The sequence below is a fragment of the Corvus brachyrhynchos genome, unplaced genomic scaffold (assembly GCF_000691975.1).
Source record: "Corvus brachyrhynchos isolate BGI_N302 unplaced genomic scaffold, ASM69197v1 scaffold150, whole genome shotgun sequence".
Lineage (NCBI taxonomy): Eukaryota > Metazoa > Chordata > Aves > Passeriformes > Corvidae > Corvus > Corvus brachyrhynchos.
This window is the reverse complement of record NW_008236162.1, coordinates 1,292,571-1,311,112: the sequence shown is the minus strand read 5'-3', so window position 1 is coordinate 1,311,112 and position 18,542 is coordinate 1,292,571. Positions and strand designations below refer to the sequence as shown.

At 47.2% G+C, this 18,542-nt stretch overlaps 1 protein-coding gene across 1 annotated transcript in view; it reads left to right on the top strand.

Annotated features, from left to right (window-relative positions):
- DOCK5 (dedicator of cytokinesis 5) overlaps nucleotides 1-18,542 on the top strand; it is a 71,294-nt gene that overhangs the window by 16,919 nt on the left and 35,833 nt on the right. Inside the window, exons 3-18 of the mRNA XM_008632863.2 lie at nucleotides 5,453-5,493; nucleotides 6,374-6,429; nucleotides 7,204-7,300; nucleotides 10,132-10,280; nucleotides 10,959-11,094; nucleotides 11,253-11,410; nucleotides 12,061-12,142; nucleotides 12,556-12,685; nucleotides 13,488-13,560; nucleotides 15,213-15,355; nucleotides 15,953-16,078; nucleotides 16,611-16,735; nucleotides 16,827-16,925; nucleotides 17,072-17,144; nucleotides 17,954-18,057; nucleotides 18,333-18,525. Coding sequence (XP_008631085.1) covers nucleotides 5,453-5,493; nucleotides 6,374-6,429; nucleotides 7,204-7,300; nucleotides 10,132-10,280; nucleotides 10,959-11,094; nucleotides 11,253-11,410; nucleotides 12,061-12,142; nucleotides 12,556-12,685; nucleotides 13,488-13,560; nucleotides 15,213-15,355; nucleotides 15,953-16,078; nucleotides 16,611-16,735; nucleotides 16,827-16,925; nucleotides 17,072-17,144; nucleotides 17,954-18,057; nucleotides 18,333-18,525 — 1,785 coding nt within the window. The remainder of the gene's footprint in view (nucleotides 1-5,452; nucleotides 5,494-6,373; nucleotides 6,430-7,203; nucleotides 7,301-10,131; nucleotides 10,281-10,958; nucleotides 11,095-11,252; nucleotides 11,411-12,060; nucleotides 12,143-12,555; nucleotides 12,686-13,487; nucleotides 13,561-15,212; nucleotides 15,356-15,952; nucleotides 16,079-16,610; nucleotides 16,736-16,826; nucleotides 16,926-17,071; nucleotides 17,145-17,953; nucleotides 18,058-18,332; nucleotides 18,526-18,542) is intronic.

Genomic DNA, 18,542 nt, shown 5'->3' with positions numbered 1-18,542 from the left:
TTTATTTTTCACATTTTAGATCTGTGTTTTCAACTTCTGATACGCCCCAAAGCACAAATTTGGTGTGTAGTGGTTGCTGCAGCCCCTTAATTTTTAAAATAGTGTTAAAAATGCAGAAATGCAGAGGATTTCTCATCTCTGTGCTGTTCCAGGCAGGGTTTATCGAGGTGAGGTTTCACCAATATCTCAAGGCAGCACTAAAAGAGAAAGAAACATTTGATTCTGGCTGTTCACTGCTGTTTTCAGCCCACACCTCTTTGCTTTGGCTCCTCTTTGGGCCACACCAGGCACTTGTGCTCATGGGGTGAACTGATCCCACTGGAAAATAAGAATAATAATTAAAAAAAAAAATTCTTTTAACCTGAGTTAGTTTTTGATCTAAGTGGGTGACAGAAAAGGAGAGGGAAGGGCTGATTGTTTCAAAAGTTGTGTTGTTTTGAGCTGTAATATCACATACTGGCATTCAATGTTCTTAAAATGCTCCAGTTATGGGGCTTCCATGCCCTTTTTAGACTTTTTTCCCAATCCTTTACTGGGACATTTTTCATAATACCTTAATGTAAACCACAAAGAAAACAGAATTCTTATTTTAAAGATTAAAATGGCACTTGAGTGTTTCAAATCTCCGTATCAAATTTGACTCTTTGACAAAGATTTCAATCTTAGGGCTGGAACAGAGCCATTTAATCACTTTAAGGAATGTTCTGGTCACTGCTTCCCTCTCCAAAACTTAAAGTAGAAATCCAATTATTTTCACAAGCAGCATCGATTTGAAGGAAGATTCTGTGCCCAGGATCAGCGCTGGGAGCAGGGAGCTGCTGCTTCAGCAATTTGTTCTTGGCCGGTTGTTCCCTTTCCATCCTCTGGACCTGGCAGCAGCTCCCAGTCCAGGGAGATTCTGTCGTGGCTTTACCCTGTGATGGGGGGAGAGGGGGAAAAGGGAAATATCACTGTGGAAAGTGCTGATTTATGACCTGGTTCTGCAAAAAGACCCAGGGGAGAGGATAGAAAACTCCCTTGGGAAGAGGAGGCACATTGTACTTCCCAAAATTTGTGGGGGATCTGCTTCTTTCTCGCTGTATTTTATTTTTTTATCACTGTTTAACCCTATTTCTTGTAATCAGCTCAGCAGAGGCGGGAATAGGGAATGAGTACATAAATGGCATTCCTTAGGTTTTTTTTTTTTGGCCTGAAATATCCCAGTTTGGAGCTTTGTCAGGAGAAAATTGCCTGTGAACAGTTTGGGAAAGACGTGAATGTTTTCATACGTGAGGGGGAAAGTGGTTGTTCTCATGTGCTGAGCCATCAGTGGGGAACAGAAATCTGTGACCGAGGCACCTCGGAATTCCTGCAGGGCACCAAAAATCTCTTTTCCCAGAAAGAGCAGCCAGAAATCCAGACCAGACAGTTGTGAGTGTACAGGAGAAGATGCACAGATGGTGACTCTGCTGTGGGTCTGCCCTAATTCCCCATAAATTCACCTCCAACCCTCCCAACTCTGATATTCTGTCTGCCTGGGAGGAACTTCTCGCGTCTTCCCCAGTCTCTTTTTCCGGAGATCGGCTCTCAGCTATGTTCCCAGCTCTCTGTGGGTCTGGTTTTGAGGATAAATGTTCTCACAGGAAGCTTTTTCTGCTCCTTTTCATGCTAATGCTGCCTGCTCACCAATAGAGCTGATAAAAACGGGTTTTGTTCTCTAATCACTGCTCTTATCTGGATACACAAACCTCGACTTAGGAAGAGTTTCCATGTCACCAGGGCGGTGGCTCTGTGGGAGGAATGGCTGGAGATGCCCTGTGGAGTAATTTTCTGGGGCTGGGAGAAGCCTCATGAAGTCATTTTGGGGGCTGGGAAATTCCCTATAAAGTGATTTTTTTGGGGGGCTGGGAGATGCCCTGTGGAGTCATTTTTTAGGGCTGGAAGACGCCCTGTGAAATAATTTTTTGGGTTTGGGAGGTGCCCTGTGGAGTCATTTTTGGGGGGCTGGGAGATGCCCCGTGGAGCCATTTTTTGGGTCACTGTCAGTTACCCCTGGCTGAGGGCACTCCGTAGGCTGTCAGTGACATTCCTTAGGGAATTCAGGGGAGTTCTAGGATTGTCCGGGGGCTCTCATGTAGAGGTAGCAGCCCCTGGGAGCACCTTGGTGTCATTCCCCAGCTCGGGGTGCTCAGGAGCATCTCCCACGAGTCCCCACAGTGTCCCCAGGGCTGTTCCTTCCCGGCTCTCCGGAGCATCCCTGCCTTTCCCAGTTTGCAGCAGCAGCAGTGGGTTTCTCAGCCAGGTGTCACACGTGGAGCTCTTTGTGCTCGGGGATTTGGCTCTGCCGGCTCTGCAGGGATCCAAGTGCACAGTTCCCTGTGGGGAGGTGGCAATCCCGGGGCTCTGCTGGGATTTGGTGTTAGCAGTAAATGTTATCGAGCTCCCGGGGCTGGGAGACGCTGCACTGATAGAGCCGAGCTGCTGCAGGAGCTGGGTGAGAGGCAGAGGCAATAAAGGGAATTTTGGGTGCGCTTTGGGGCAGCTGTGGGCTGCACAAACCTCTCCTGAGGTGGCTCCCAAACCCTCCGGGCAGTCCCTGCAGTCGGGAGCTGCTCCTGGGCTGCCTCTCAGTGCCAGGAAACCCCTCTGAGTTGCACAATCCTCGCTCGGGTGTGCTGCCACACAGCAGCCTCTTGCAAAGGCTGGGATCACAAAATATCCTGAGGGGAAGTGACCCCCAGGGATCCTCCAGGCCAAGCCCTGGCCCTGCACTCACACCCCAAAATCCCACCCAGATTTGGGCGAGGCTCTGGCACTGCCCTTCTGTCAGTTAAGTTCTGTTTTCCCCTGTTCTGAGCACACTTTGCCTCATGTTTTCCAAGCCCCAGTTGGGCTGATGCAGTTGGGGTGGATGCTGAGTGCACCAGAGGAGATAAGGGGGTGATAACCCAGGGGGTGATAACACAGAGGGTGATGAATTTTTCTTCCCTGCAGCTCCCCTGTGCCAGGGATCCATCAGGGGGTGACACCCCTGGAAATGCAGCTCCAGCTTGGACAAAGGACATAGGGAAGGACAGAGGGAAACCACAGGCTGAGGAGTTTGAACTGAAGGTTCCAAATATTCCCAGCACAAGCTGATGTCCGTGGAATCATGGAATGGTTTGGGTTGGAAGGGACTTTAAAATCATCCAGTGCCACCCCCTCCCATGGGCAGGGACACCTTCCCCTGTCCCAGGTTGCTCCAGTGTGGCCTTGGACACGTCCAGGGATGGAAAACCTTTCAGGGATGCTTCTCTGTGCCAGACACAATCTGTGTAGGGACACCTGACAGCTCTCAGATCTTTTCTTGGATCGCTTTCCCTTTAAAGCAAATACAGCCAAACCCTCTGCAGAGCCCAGGGCTGTTTGTTCAGGTCTCACACTGCAGAGCACATTTTACTCTCTGTGTCCGAAGAAGGGCACGAGGTGTTTGTACAAAATTTCTCCTTCCCCTGATAACAAGACAGGCAGTGCCTGCTCCTCTGCTTGCCAAGGATTCAGCGCTCTGCACGTGCTGCAGAATCCAAGAAAAGAAGGGAAACTTGCTGTCTCCAGGATTTTGGAGGCTGCTCCAGCGCAGGGAGTCTGTCCTTGAGCAGGGAGCTGGGAGGACACTTGGCTGTTGAGGGGAATCTCTCCTAATCCACAGGATTTATCATTATTATCATTAACTGTAGTATTTCAGGGAAGCTGTGGGAAAAGCCGTGCTGTGGGTGGAAGGAATGTGTGCTCACTGACCCCTGGCAGTGTCTGCTTCTGCTGGAAAGGAGTTTACCTTGAATTGGTTCCTGCTTGCAGCCATCGCTGTGCAGGGTGAAGCAATGCCCTGAGTGTGCTGTGGGACAGGACAGGGCCCCGAGGAGGAGGAACAAGGACCCTGTGGTCCAGCACGTGCCTTGGGCTTGCGTCACCGGGGAGAACTTATCATCGTTTGAGTATTTTCCTTAGATTTTCCTTTTCCATACTGCATAAAATCCATGTAATGAAAGGTAAAATTGAGGACCTGGTCCGTTAAAAAAACCCCAACAAAACAACAACCCCAGATTTTTTGATACCACCTTGCAAGTCTGCTTTTTTGTGTGTTTTCACTCAGATTTCAGTCTGAACGTTGTAGCAGCTGAAATTTTCCCTGTCATCATCAACTGGAAAACCTTTTCTCCATTTTTAGCCCATCTCTGCTTGGGGAAACCACTCAAATACTTAAACATTCTCTTGTTCCTCTGAAAATTTAAGCAGACTTGGGGTTTTTTTAAGAAGAAATCATGTAATTAATCGACCACTGCCCAAAGATTGATGTTCCTGTTAAAGTGATGGATCAAGTTATTGAAAATGGGAGCAGAATTCTGATAAAAGTCGCACGAGGTGCTTGCAGGAACAGCTTTGCATAATCAGGCCCAACATGCTTTTATGCAATGATTGCAAAATATTTTACAGGAATGGGGGCAATGCCAAGGGGCCCTCTGAAACAGGAGGAAGTTGTGCTGTCGAAGGGCTGAATGTGTCAAATGGGATTGGAATCACTCCTGATAAATTCCATGAGCTCTGTATCCCACCCTGAGTAATTTGTGCTTTCCTGTTCAATTAATGACAACTTGGATAAAAATAGAACCTAAATCTGCTCATCCCTAATCCAGGACCTCATCCATTGCTCCATGAGCAATGGGTAATCTTGTTTTCCTCCTGTGGAAAGAAATGGAATTTCTTCTTTCCTCCGAACTTATTACTGGATTATTGGAGGTTGTGTGGCTGAGGTTCCTCTAGAGAAAGAGGGACAGAACTGCACTCCAGAAAATAAATAAATGGCAAAACACGACCACATGCATGTAAGAATCCTCAATAAAATACAAATTAAACCATTCTAAGCTCTGATTTATGGTCGAGGAGGGTCAGACCATGGTTCCCTATGGAAACTTCTTTGATAAATACAGCAATATGGGGGGAATGACCACAAAACCACAAAAAAAAAATTGAAAACAAACCCAAAGAAACCAGCCTCCCCTCCTCTCTTCTGTGCCTGATTATTCCCTTAAAGCTCTTTGCCTTCTTGATGCTGCCACTCAGCTGGACATAATCTCCTTGGGGGGGCTTTAATGTCCCTCCCAACCCAACCCATTCCATGGAAATCCTCGTTAAACCCCAGGTGCCAAAGAGAGGAGAAATGTTGTCTCAGTGACATTTGCCCCTGAGGCCTGGGCATCACAATTATTACTTTTATCTTACAGTTTTTAGCTCTTGCCAAGGTAATATTGATAAACAGGATTTGTGCCAGGGCAGGGAGCTCAGCTCCTGCAAACTGAGGTGTCTTCACAGGAGTGGGTCCCAAATGAGAAGATCAATGAATTGATGCTGTAGAAAGGTGGTGAGAATTACAATTTGTATTTAATTGCTGTCAGCAGGGAATAGTTAAATAAAATATCTGTGTTTGCTTTGCCAGGCTGGTACCGAGGATACACACTGCGAAATAAATCCAAGAAGGTACGACCTCACTTTTGGGTGACTCTAAATTTTAATCTCACGCCTTTCCAGACCCCATCTGGTGCTGACAACTGCTGTATTTCTTGTCTTGACATCACACAGGACTCCTGGGCACTGTGTTCTTTCCTCTGACAGAAATAAATGGCCTTGAGCTGAAGGTTCAGAGCCATGAGTTGGGTATTCCTCCACTGGAAGCACAAGGAATGCAGTTGGAACTTTCAAAATTAACTGTTCCCATTTCCATACATGAGTTTATTGCTTTATTATGATGCTCTTGGACCTGTGCACATCCAGCATTAGTTATATTTAATGGGAATATCAGAGTTTTGACTGGAAAGTATTCCAGAATTACACATCCCTGGGCCTGAGCCAAGCTGCTCAAAAAGCTGCTTGGGCTGGAAGCTGCCTGGAAATCCAGGTTTCCCTAGGAATGCTGGCACCTCTCTTGTGGTAGCATCCTCACAGCCTCTGTTTTCAGGGATAGAGAGGAGTGCAAAGCGAACAGAAAAGGATTCCAGCATTCCTGGAAGGTTTCTCTGTAACAACAAAAATTTGAGCATTTCTGCAGGTTCCGGTGGTGGGAGCTTTGCTAGGGAGCACAGGGCAGCCTGACAGAGGACTCCAGCAACGCGCCGTGGCAATGACTGTGAATTTTCAGGGATTTTCAGCATTTCCTGCAGGAAGATGAGGGTTGTTAGGGCAAAACGAGGAATCAGCTTCTCTGAGTTGGCAGTATGGAACCTGCTGCTCCTCCCTGTCCTTTTTTCCTGGCATACTGGGACATTTCTCGCTCCTTTCCCCTGCTTTGTATTAAATATATTCTTGTCACATCCTATCCCACAGCAGGATTGATTTATTTCATTTCTCTCTGTATTTTTAGGGCATTTTCCCAGAAACTTATATCCATTTAAAAGAGGCCATCGTGAAGGACCGGGGGTAGGTTGGCACTTCTTTGGCAGCAAAACCGAGGGAATTTCATTCCATTTAAACCCCAAAATAACCAATTTAAGTAGCTGTTGTTGTCACAAACATGAGGTGTACCTCCTGTGCTGGACTAGAGCTGCACAAATTCATTTTCAGAGCACTGACAGACCGGAGCAGTTGGGAGTAGGGGAGCAGGAGATGATTTGCAGAATGAAATGTCTCTGCTGGACAAGTCAGTAGTGGGGAGGGTCAGTCCAGCTCCTCTGGGGTCTCCTGCAAGTCATAACAGACTCCTGCTCGCAGCCAAGGCCCAGCAGGAGCGTGGATTCCTTCCTGTCTTGGAAAACACTGGAGGAAATGACTCCTCCTTGGATTCCTCGAGCTGGGTCTGTGCTCGTTAAGTGAGAGCAAAACAGCGGCTGCAAAGGAAGGAACTTTATAAAACACTTCTTTTTTTAACTTCTATTTTCAAGTGACTGTTACTGTTGCTAGTGGGGGTTCTTCCAAACTTAATTTCTGTCTCTTTATCCTGATTTTGGGATGGATCCACTGGGAATAACAGGAGTGAAAGGAGCTTGAAGCATTTTGCATTAAAAATGAATGATGAATGTGGATGTGTGTGTTGAGAACAACTTAAGGGTCTTGACATCATGTGTGAGTGAATTGTGTGAAAATCAACCCCTCTGGTATTTCCATTTATATATTTATAAGAAAAGGGTGTTTTCTGTTAAGTTTTAACTCTGAGTGTGAAACCTTTCTCTGATTTTCTCCTTTTTCTCTCTCCAGGCAACACGAAACAGTGATTCCCAGTGAGCTGCCCCTTGGCCAGGAGCTCACCTCCACGCTGAGGGAGTGGGCAGTGATCTGGCACAAGCTGTACGTGGTGAGTTCTCCTCAGGGGTTGATGTTTTTCCCAGGTGAGCTGAGCTGAGCTGGGCTCTGTGCAGGGCACTCTGTGCCTCTGGATGGTGCAGAACCAAATGGTAAAATGGGGCTTGAGAGGGGCTCAGAGTGTTCTGCTGGCAGGTGTGGGATCACAGGACTGAGGTGGGGTTCCCTGGGCTCAGAGAGCTGTGGGTGGCAGCCAGGGACTGGCACAGGTCACACTGGCACCGTGTCAGGGCGGGGTGGGAGTCACAGCTCACCTGGAAAATCCAGGCTCTGGCTTTGCCTGTCCTGTGTCAGCCCTGTGTGAGGGCAGGAAAACCCAGCTGGGCACAGAACTGTGGAGTTTGGGCCCAGCTTTAGGCAGGGCTGAGCTCTGCTGTGCCAGGAATGCTGTAGGTATCTCATGGACTGGCTGATCCCTACCCGGAGTGTCCTGGGCCCAGACAGGGAGCAGGCAAAGGGAGAGAATCAGGGATGTGTTGTGGGGGGAGATGCAACTTGTCAAAAGCCACATCATAGAATGTCCTGGGACCATCAATCCAGCCCCTGGCCCTGCACAGACACCCCAAAATCCCACCCTGGGCATCCCTGGCAGCGCTGTCCCAACGCTCCTGGAGCTCTGGCAGCCTCGGGGCCGTGCCCATTCCCTGGGGAGCCTGGGCAGTGCCCAGCAGCCTCGGGGGGAAGAACCTTTCCCTAAAATCCAAGCTGACCCTCCCTGGCCCAGCTCCAGCCCTTCACTAGGTCCTGTCCCTGTCCCAGAGCAGGAGCTGCCTCACAGAAGGAATTTCTTGGCTGCTCCAAGGCCTCCCATGTCTGGAGCTCTCAGTGTCCTAAAGGAGCTCTCGTGTCCTAAATCCCTGACCACAGGAGTCACCTCAGCAGTGTCACAAGCCGAGGCCCTGCAGAGATGTGGGGATTTTCCTCCAGTAGGTGCTCCTTGCTCAAAGAAATGAGCCCACAGTGAGTTGCCTTATTTTAAAGGTGATTAAGGCAAATTAAAAAGTCAAACTTGATTTTTCTTCAAGCGGTAATGAGTTCAGCCTGTGTAGAATGGGCTCCAGTACTTTAATTAAGAAGAGAGAGTTTAAATGAGCTCTAATCACTCAGTGCACCCAGAGCAAATTTTCCTATTGGAAATTTCACCAGGCCACAAATACGTTGTGTTTGTGTGCCATGAAACCACAAGAATTTGTTCCACCCTCTCAATTTAATGAGAAGCTCTACGTGATGGTATTACTATGTAAAAATAGAGTTTTGTTCCCGACATTTTTTGTTTCTGAGTAACTTTCAGATCCCAGCCTCAGAATCTGTTTTTTTAATGAGCAGAAGTCTTTCATGTTCCTGTGCTTAACCAATATAAGTCTTAAAATAGGTTTGGAAAATGTTGTGGTTTAAAATGGATTTGAGTTTATTTTATTTTCCCTGCAGTACGTAGTAAAAGAACTTTAAAAGAAGCTAAAGGAGGAAGGAGGCATTTGAGGAGAAAAAGGAAACATGAGGGGATTTTTTATTTTGGCAGCATTTCATTTCACTTCTTTAATTTCTGTGGGTTTCATTGCAGCATTGGCTTTATCTCCACTGCAAAATAAATATAAAAATGGGGAGAGTTTTTAATTGCTTTAGTTAATAGGAATTAGCTGTGGAGATAACTCAGGTCAAATTGAGGTCTTCTCTGAAAATTCACACAGATTGCCTTCTCTTGTAGGTATTTTTATGAAAGAACATGTTTTTTCTTTGTTTATTAAATATATCTCTGATATCCTTTCTATGCAGCTAAAAACTCAAGTAGCCCCTGTCAGCACCTTGGTGTTCACCCAGATCAAAGGGAAGATTGTTGTTGATCCCTTTAAGTGTGGGGGAAATAGGAGTGATTTCTATAATTCATGTTGGGATGAGAATGGGGAAATAACTGAAACTGGCTTCTCTTTGTGCTGTGGGGGAGCAGGGGGGGTTTGCAGTTCACCATTAACAGCTCCAGAGCCCAGTGAGCACCAGCAAAGGGCCACTGGCTGGGGGGAGATGGGCCCCAAACCCTCCCCACGGCATTTTAGAGCTGAACGACCTCATCCTGTCCCAGTAATGCCAAATTTGTGGCACTTCCCTGTGAAAAGAGTCAGAATCCTCCCAGGAGCTGCCTCACAGTGGTGGCAGAGAGGGGGTGAGGCCTGGGCTCCCTTTTAATGGTTTAAATTACTTACCTGAAACATCTGAAAGCTTATTTACTTCCCTGAGCACATATTGCCACAAGCAGGGTGGGTTTCCTCACATCCACGTTGGATTACAGCCCTCGAGCTTGGAGGTGCAGGAACAAGGTGTGTGGATGGGACTGATTTTATGAGGGTGCAGCCAGGAAAGGGCCTGGGAAGTATTTTCATTGATTAGAGATGATAACAGAAGGGATGGCAGGAGGGAACTCTTCACCAAGCAGGTTTTGATGTCTTGTTCAGAGTCCTAGAACACAGTTGTGATCGTTTAACATCATATCTCTGTCCCTTTTATAAAAAAACCTCCATTGGAGCAGTCTGGAAGTGCTGGAAAGCACCAGAGGCCTATTTTTAGTGGGTGAGGTTTTTCTGAAATAATGTCCCAGCGAAAGGTGAAGCCCTTAAAGACACTTAAAGATCTTAAAGGCACTTAAACCTTGGCAGTGCCAAGTGCTGCAGAATTTACTGCATGGGCCTGATCTTGTGGTGTCATAAAGGGCCAGGTATTTTTAGTTAAATAAAACTCATGTGGTTCTGGAGCTGCACACATTTCGGAAGGGTTGCTGAGCTGAGGTTTCCAGGTTTGCCTTGCTTAAAATTGCCTCTTTTTTGCCTGCAGAACAACAAGACCACTCAGTTCAGGCACGTGCAGCAGCTCACCTACAGCCTGATAGAGTGGAGATCCCAAATCCTCTCCGGGACCCTGCCCAAGGATGAACTGGCTGAGCTCAAGAAGAAAGTCACTGCCAAGATTGACTATGGCAACAGGTGAGCTCCAAACTGTGCCTGGAAGGCAGGGGAGAGTCCCAAACCCCACGAGAGGCTCTTAATGCAAAACTAGGCACTGAATTAGGCTTAAATTTTTCCTTGGAAAGGGTGAAATGGCTGCTTTGAGTCCCCATGACAACGTGGCCACCTGGCAGTTGGTCCTTGATATGCCACGGATCTCTGCGCCTTGGCAGGAATTCTCCTCTCTTAATTCTGCAAAAATCCTGGCACGTGGTGGCCTTTTCCTTGGAGCCCAGTTTGTGCCTGGATTTGGATGGTGGTGAGGAAATACTCTGCTTTATCAGCAGCTGAGGGGCAGGATTCCATAGGAATCCTCGGTGGTTTGCAGTCTCCAGGACTCATTTATCTGCTGTCAGCCTTGGTGCAGGTCCAAGAATAACAATCAGATGCAGGCCATGAGCTTTGTAAATACTCATTCACCTTTGAAACAAAGCCATTTAAGCAGGAATAAGGGAGATGTCACTTTAGGATGGAGTTACCCAACTAATTCCTTCTCCCTTTATTGGGAAAATGGGAGAATTTTGAGCCAGGAAAACCAGCAGTGAGTGAGGTTATTACAAGGAGTGGGGTTGCTGAGCACTGGCAGCCCTGGGCAGTGATTTGATCTTTGCTTCTTACACATTCTGGCATTTTTTTTTGTCTTCTGGGGCTGTCCAGGATCCTGGGCCTGGACCTGGTTGTCCGAGATGACAACGGGAACATCCTGGACCCAGATGAAACCAGCACCATCTCCCTCTTCAAGGCCCACGAAACTGCATCCAAGAGGATTGATGAGAGGATCCAGGAGGAGAAGGTACCTCTGGTGTCCCTGATTTGCCCTCTTCAGTCACTGCGCCCACTGTATTTTATATTCCTCTTGATGTTGTGCTCCTTTGGCAGCAGAACCAAATTCTCCTGTGTTTGTTCATCGTGGAAATACAAAATTTAATGGAAATATGAAAATCTTTGCAGTCCCTGCAGCAGAGTTTGGACCTCCGGGGGCAGCCAGTATTCAACTCCACACACACGTACAGCCTCTATGTGAACTTCAAGAACTTTGTCTGCAACATTGGGGAAGATGCAGAGCTGCTGATGAGCCTCTACGACCCTGATCTCTCCAAATTCATCAGGTAGGGGCTTTATTTTGTAGATTCTTAAGGAATTTAGTCAAGGTGATCATTCTGAAGAAGTCAACAGGGGTTAGAAAGGGAGATCCAGCAGATGTTTCCGAGTTCTGTTAGTTGCTGCTGCCTCAGTTGGGGGAAAAGTAGTTCCAATTACTCTGGAATTAGTTTCAGAGAGATAGGAAGTCCAGGCCCTACTTCTTAAAGCTGAGCATTTCTGTGATACACCAGCCAAAATCCCAGATAGGCTTTATATTCTTAATTATCCCTGCTGGGGTCACAAGCCTTGATGAAGCATCTGATTAACTGTTTCCCAATAAATCATGGATTTACATGGTGTGTGCTGTCCAGTCAGTGCCAGTTCACATCTAAAGAGCTGGGGAAGATATGAGGAGCTTTATCAGGGAGGCCGTTCCGTGTCAGGAACACTTGTGTGTCCATCGCTGCAGTTATCAGGAGCTGGAATTGTCCAGGCAAGCAGCTGCCAGGGCTCACCCCATCCTGCCTCCAGTAAATGAGTCACTTCCAAGGCATTTTGGGATAAAGGATTTGTCAAGTATTCCTAAAAGATCAAAATACTTTGGGGCTTTTGCCAGGAAATGGGGAGTGTCAGGTGTTGATCAATTTAAATTTCTTTTTTCTCCCTTTCGTTGCAGTGAAAATTACCTGGTTCGTTGGGGCAGCAATGGGATGCCTAAAGAAATTGAGAAACTGAATAACCTCCAAGCAGTGTTTACTGTAAGTCCAGAGAATCCCAGGATGGGTTGGATTGGGAGGGACCTAAATCCCATCCAGTGGCACCCCTCCCCTGGGCAGGGACACCTCCCACTGTCCCAGGCTGCTCCAGCCTGGCCTTGGACACGCACCCGACCACAGCCACCGCTCCTCTGGGAATCCCATCCCAGCCCCTCCCCACCCTCACAGAGAAGGATTCCTTCCCAATATCTGTGTATCCCTGCCCTGTGGCAGTGGGAAACCATTCCCTGTGTCCTGGCACTATGAAGGTCTCTCCATCCCCCTCACGGTCTCCCTCCAGATCCAGAAGGCCACAATTGTTACCTGTGTATAACCCAACAAAACCTCTCTCTCCCTGTGTCTTCCTTTCCACTCAGAAAGAACACTGATGGAACTTGATTTGAAATCTTTTTTAGGACTTGAGCAGTTCTGACCTGATCAGGCCCAGGATCAGCCTGGTGTGCCAGATCGTGCGGGTGGGGCACATGGAGCTGAAGGACGGCAAGAAGCACACCTGCGGGCTCCGCAGGCCCTTCGGCGTGGCAGGTGGGGCCTCAGGCCTGGGGGACACCAGCACGGCCCAGTAAACCCAGGGAGGGACTGGGACAGTGGGCTGGGAGCTGGGAACTGTGTGCTGTAAATGCCAGCACAGCTGGGAGCTACCAGGGGCAGCATCTCTGCTCCAGAGTGGAGAAATTGTCCCCTGCAGGACCTTGAATGAAGGTTGTAGCCGGAGATCAAACACTGTCACTGCTCACTTTTGTCTCCTCCGACAGAGACAACAGGCTGCCACGGCTGCAGCAGACTTATCAGGGCCTTATCAGAGAGGGATTTGCTCCTCATGGGATAAAGCTGCGGGTTCTAAAGGACCCAGACTCCCAATTCTTATTTTATTCCTGGGATTTCTTGTGAAGGGACTTGCTCGAAATCGAGGGTGGAAATCAATTTGCAAAGAAGCAGCATTTGAATATAAGTGGAATTTCTTTGCCTTGAAATGCCCCAGTCCCACCTGGTTTTTCTCAGAGGGTGTGTTTTACCAGAGTGTATTCAGGTTATTCACACTCACTGCTGAGGGCTGACCTGCACATCAACAAAAAGTTAAAATGAGAGTGATGCCCTCTATTGCTGTCACAGAACCCCAGATTTTTTGGGGGGTTGGAAAGAACCTTAAATCCCATCCCGTTCCACCCCTGCCATGGCAGGAACTCCTTCCACTATCCCATGTCACTCAGAGCCCTTGTTTTGAGTGACACTGGCCCAAGATAAACCCTTGTTGTTTCCATTCTGAGAGGGGAAAGCTTTCTGTGGGTTCCTGGCAGCTCTGAGCGATGTTCTGGTGTCGTTGCAGTGATGGACATCACTGACATCATCCATGGCAAGGTGGACGACGAGGAAAAGCAGCATTTTATCCCCTTCCAGCAGTGAGTACTGGGCTCCAGAGCTCTCCCCACCTCTGGCTAAAGCAGTTGTCCTTTGGGGAAGGGCAGATTTGTGTGGGAGCCTGGCAGAGCCCCAGGGGCTCTACAAACAGATCAGCTGATAGCAGGAGTCAGCCCTTTGCAGGGGGAGGTTTCTGGCACCCCTCAGGAGCTTTTGTTCCCCTCGGTCTCTGTGACAGACTCAATTGCTTGGGGACTTTGGCAGGGCAGCTGGAATCTCTGTGGGGTGAGGAAGAGGAGCACAGGGCAAAATAATGCTGTGGGGCCTGGGGGATGAGACTTTCAAAATTATTGGCGTGTTGAAGGGCAGGATTTTCAGAGAGACTGAGAGGGACCCAGCTCTTTGTCACTGCTGTGTGGGACCCCTGCGCTGCCCCTCCCCTTCCCACAGTTCCTTCTCAGGGTCAGTCAGTAGGGAAGGGATTTCTCCCTCTTCTTGGGGAAGAAATTCCAGCCCCAATGAGTTCTGCATTTCTGCACTGAGAGTTAGACTTGTGTGTTTGTTCTGCCTGCTCTGACTGCTCACGTTCTTTGGCACGTTGGAGTAATGAAAATGGAGCTTGTTTGGGTAGACTCAGCCTTGTTGTTACAGCCCTAAATATAGCAAAGCATTGGCTGCAGCCATTTGTTATTACAAGGTATTTTCAGGGGAGATTTGGGGTTCTTCCTCTGCCCTTTCAGGGCCTGGAAGAATGGCTTTTCCCTTGAAGAATTATATTAGTCTGCTACTTTTTTTCTGTGTGTTTGTTTGGTTATTTTTTATTTGTTTAGGGTTTTTTGGTTGGTTTGTTTTTAATTGTTTTGGTTTGGGTTTTTTGTTTTTTTGTTTTTTTTTTTTTTTTTTTTTTTTTTGTTGGAGCCATTTGTTATTACAAGGTATTTTCAGGGGAGATTTGGGGTTCTTCCTCTGCCCTTTCAGGGCCTGGAAGAATGGCTTTTCCCTTGAAGAATTATATTAGTCTGCTACTTTTTTTCTGTGTGTTTGTTTGGTTATTTTTTATTTGTTTAGGGTTTTTTGGTTGGTTTGTTTTTAATTGTTTTGGTTTGGGTTTTTTGTTTTTGTTTTTTTTTTTTTTTTCTTGTTTGTTGGATTCGGTTTTTGTTTTGTTGGTTTGGGGCTTTTTCTCGTTTTTCTTCTGCTCTAATGAGGCTGAGTTCAGACCCCCAGCTGGACACCAGGATGGGCAGCCTGTGGAGACCTCGTTTGTCCCCCATTATTGATGCTGTGGATGCAGTCAGGGTCAAGATCCAAACCTCAATAGTCTTGTTTGTGACTAGGGATGGGTTCATCACTTAGGTGATCTCACAGCAGGCATTAATTTATATTTATTTATATTAATTTACCAATGGTTAATCTGCATAGGAACAGCTCTGAGGCAAACCTGAAGTCAGGGCTTAAACCCTCAGGTCAGTGTTACTGACCTTAGGCTTGAGGGATAAACTGTGATGGATTTCCTAGTTTGAAGGTTAAGTGGATTTTGCGCAGGTGAAGGAATGAAAATCCCCACGGAATCCTTTAAAAACCCTCACATTTGTTTGGAAAACAGCCGGCTGTTGGCCAACCCTCTCCTCGTATATGCTTGGTGTCAGTCTGTCCTGCTTCCTGATCCCGTTTTTGTGGCCCTCCTGCCCAGGATTGCCATGGAGACCTACATCAGGCAGCGCCAGCTCATCATGTCCCCCCTGATCACCTCCCACGTCATCGGCGAGAACGAGCCCCTCACCTCTGTCTTCAACAAAGTCATCGCTGCCAAGGAGGTCAACCACAAAGGCCAAGGTGTGACCCGGGCTGGGGAGGGTTCCCTGCTCTCCAGGGGAATAAATGCGTGGTGAAAGTCCAGGGATCAAGGTTTAGTGGAGTTCAGTCCCTTCCCCGAGCCCAGTGTGTGCTCTGTGCCATGGCTGTCCCTTTGTCACCCCACCACGTGGAGCTCAAATCCAGATAAAACCAGATAAAACTTGCATGGGAACAGCTCCTCCAGCTCCTCTCTTGCTTGCTAGTAATATGTGTAAGGTCAATATATTTTAACACGTTTAAAATAAAACCGTTTTATGGGCTTGAAATATTGGTAAAATTGGATATTTGTGTATCCCAAATGGTTTTGGGGTTAAATCACATTATTCCAGATTTTTCTGGTCTTCCTTGGGTCAAAGACACACAATATTAATCTCTGAAAGTTTGGGGTTTACTTCAGAGAATCTTCTTGCCCAGTAAGGTCTTACTCAGCATTAGGGAGGTGGAGAACTGGGCAAGAGAGAACCAGCTGGGGACATGGAGTTCTCATGAAAGCACAGTTTTCTGGAAGCCCGGGCTTAAATTTCATGGGCTTGTAACATTTTTTGCAGTAAACAAGTGTTATCTCCCTTTTCTTAGGTCTCTGGGTCTCTCTGAAGCTGCTCCCTGGGGATCTGGCTCAGGTTCAGAAGGATTTTTCCCACCTCGTAGACAGATCCACTGCAGTGGCTCGAAAAATGGGGTTCCCTGAGATCATCCTTCCTGGTAGGTGCCGTGTGCCTCCACATTCCAGGGAGTGAAAGAGCCACCTGAAATTCTAGAATTTCTGTCACAAAAAGATTTATTAAAAAAAGAAGATTAATTTTTATCTGAAAACTTCTTCTTTTTCTTCAAATTTCCAGATTTTTTTTTATTTTTTTGTAACAAGAAGTGAAAACATGAGTTTCCTTTCTTATGGTAAAGTGATGGTTTATGGAGTTTTTGGGAGAAAATTCTCTTTAGTCAAAGGGATTTTTGTTGCATATGGCTTTGACCCACCCGTTCAGAGTGGATTTAACCCTACAGGGCTCATTAAGTTAAAAAAATACATAAGGACAGAGGTTTATAAAAAGGAAAATGGTTCTTTTTAAAAGATTTTGTGTAATTTGAGATGGGGATGAAATAATTTTATGTCGGGTGTCGTTAATGAGCAAAAAGTTAAGAAGAAAATGAGGATAAACGTGGCAGCCAAGGATGTTAATGTTAACCTGTTGAACTGGGAATGAGAAACCAGCTCGTTGAACACTGGGAATTGCAGGTGATGTTCGGAATGACATCTACGTCACCCTGATCCAGGGGGAGTTTGACAAAGGCAAGAAGAAAACCCCCAAGAACGTCGAGGTCACCATGTCTGTGCACGACGAGGACGGGAACCTGCAGGAGGTAGGACAACCTCTGACGCCCTCTGAAGATTTACCATCAAAATGCTCCATATTTACCTTTCTCCCCCATCCCCTTGTGGTTTTGCCCAAAGAAAGCCATCCACCCTGGTGCTGGCTACGAGGGAGTCTCTGAGTACAAGTCTGTGGTGTATTACCAAGTCAAGCAGCCCTGCTGGTACGAGACCGTCAAGGTACGGCTCTGTCATTCACTGTGCTCCTGCCTTCGTGTAGAAACCAGGACTCCTTTAGAACCAGCAGCTGCCTCAGCACCAGAACCTGCTGGGCAGTGGCTGGGGACAGGGAAAATGCTGTGTTTTCATGGTGCTCTCCCCTGCAGGTGGCCATTGCCATAGAGGAAGTCAGTCGCTGCCACCTGAGGTTCACGTTCCGTCACCGCTCGTCCCAGGAGTGTGAGTACCAGGGAGGGACACCTGCAGGGTGGCTGTGCTCTTCCCACTCCCACTGAGTGTAGAACTTGCATTGCTGTTCCCAGTGTTGTGGATTTTTTTTTTTTTTTTGCTGAGTTTACTTATTCCTGGTTTTGCGGGAAGTAAAAAAAAAAAGGCATTCAAATTGTTTGTAGCTGAGGTTTGGTGCTGGTCTTCTTCTGAAACTGAAATTTGATAAGGAGCAATATTTTAGCCCCCCAAAAGACAGTTACCAATGTTTGTTACTGCTTTGGCTTCTCAGTGTAGGGTGTTGCTTTCAATTTATTTCACAAAATTCACTGCGAGGCCTGGTGGGCTCCTAATGATCTTCCTATAGGAGGATTTGTAATTAGGTTAATGAAAGGCTGATGAGAGAGTTAGACCCAGAAATTCCATCAGATCACTTCAGAGCCCTGAAACTGGATTAATAATGTGAGACTCAGCCATTGAAAGGCTCTCAAAGGCACCTGGTTATGGAGGCAGTGATGTCCTTCCACATCCACAGCTCACAAACCTAAATCCCAACCAAAATATCCATAGAATTCTATATCAGAGCATCATTGAATTGTTAAGGTTAGAAAAGACCTGGAAGATGAAGGCGTCCAACCATTAATCTGTTCATCTATCAGCACAAAAACCTCTGAAACTGTGTGTGACATGCTCCAGGGAGGATGTGCTTGTGTAGCTGCAGTTAGCTGTTCAATAAAGCTGCTGATGTGGTTGGAGGGCTGCATTTTGGATTGTAGGATGTGAATAAGGCCATTCCTAATGAAGATTTCTCCTGTTGGCAGCCAGGGACAGGTCTGAGAGGGCTTTTGGCGTGGGCTTTGTGAAGCTGATGAACGCAGATGGAACGACACTGCAGGATGGCAAACACAATTTGATTGTGTACAAGGTAACCTGGGCATTTCCAGCCTTGTCTCGTGTTTAACTCATCACAGCTCTCTCCTGGCTGATTTTCCAAGCAGTAGAAAACTACAAAAGGTGTGTGGGGGGTGGGAAATCCTCCTAAACTCCGCAGCTTTGGAAAGAGCTCAGTTCATCTGCGGTATGGGCACTTTATTCCCTGATATCAGAAATCCAAACACTGATAGAGATTAAAAAGTGCTTAAACCCCATTCTGCTTTTCACTGGGACGTGACCCTTCTCTCTGCTGTGTCCAACCAACAGGGTGACAACAAGAAAATGGAAGATGCCAAGAGTTATTTGACCCTTCCTTGCACCAAAACGGAGATGGAGGAGAAGGAGGCTCCTTCAGGGAAAAACCTGCACCCTCTGGCCAACTTCACCCCCACCAAGGACAGCACAAAGGACAGCTTCCAGATTGCCACGGTCATCTGCTCCACCAAACTCACCCAGAACGGTAGGCCTTGTACTGGG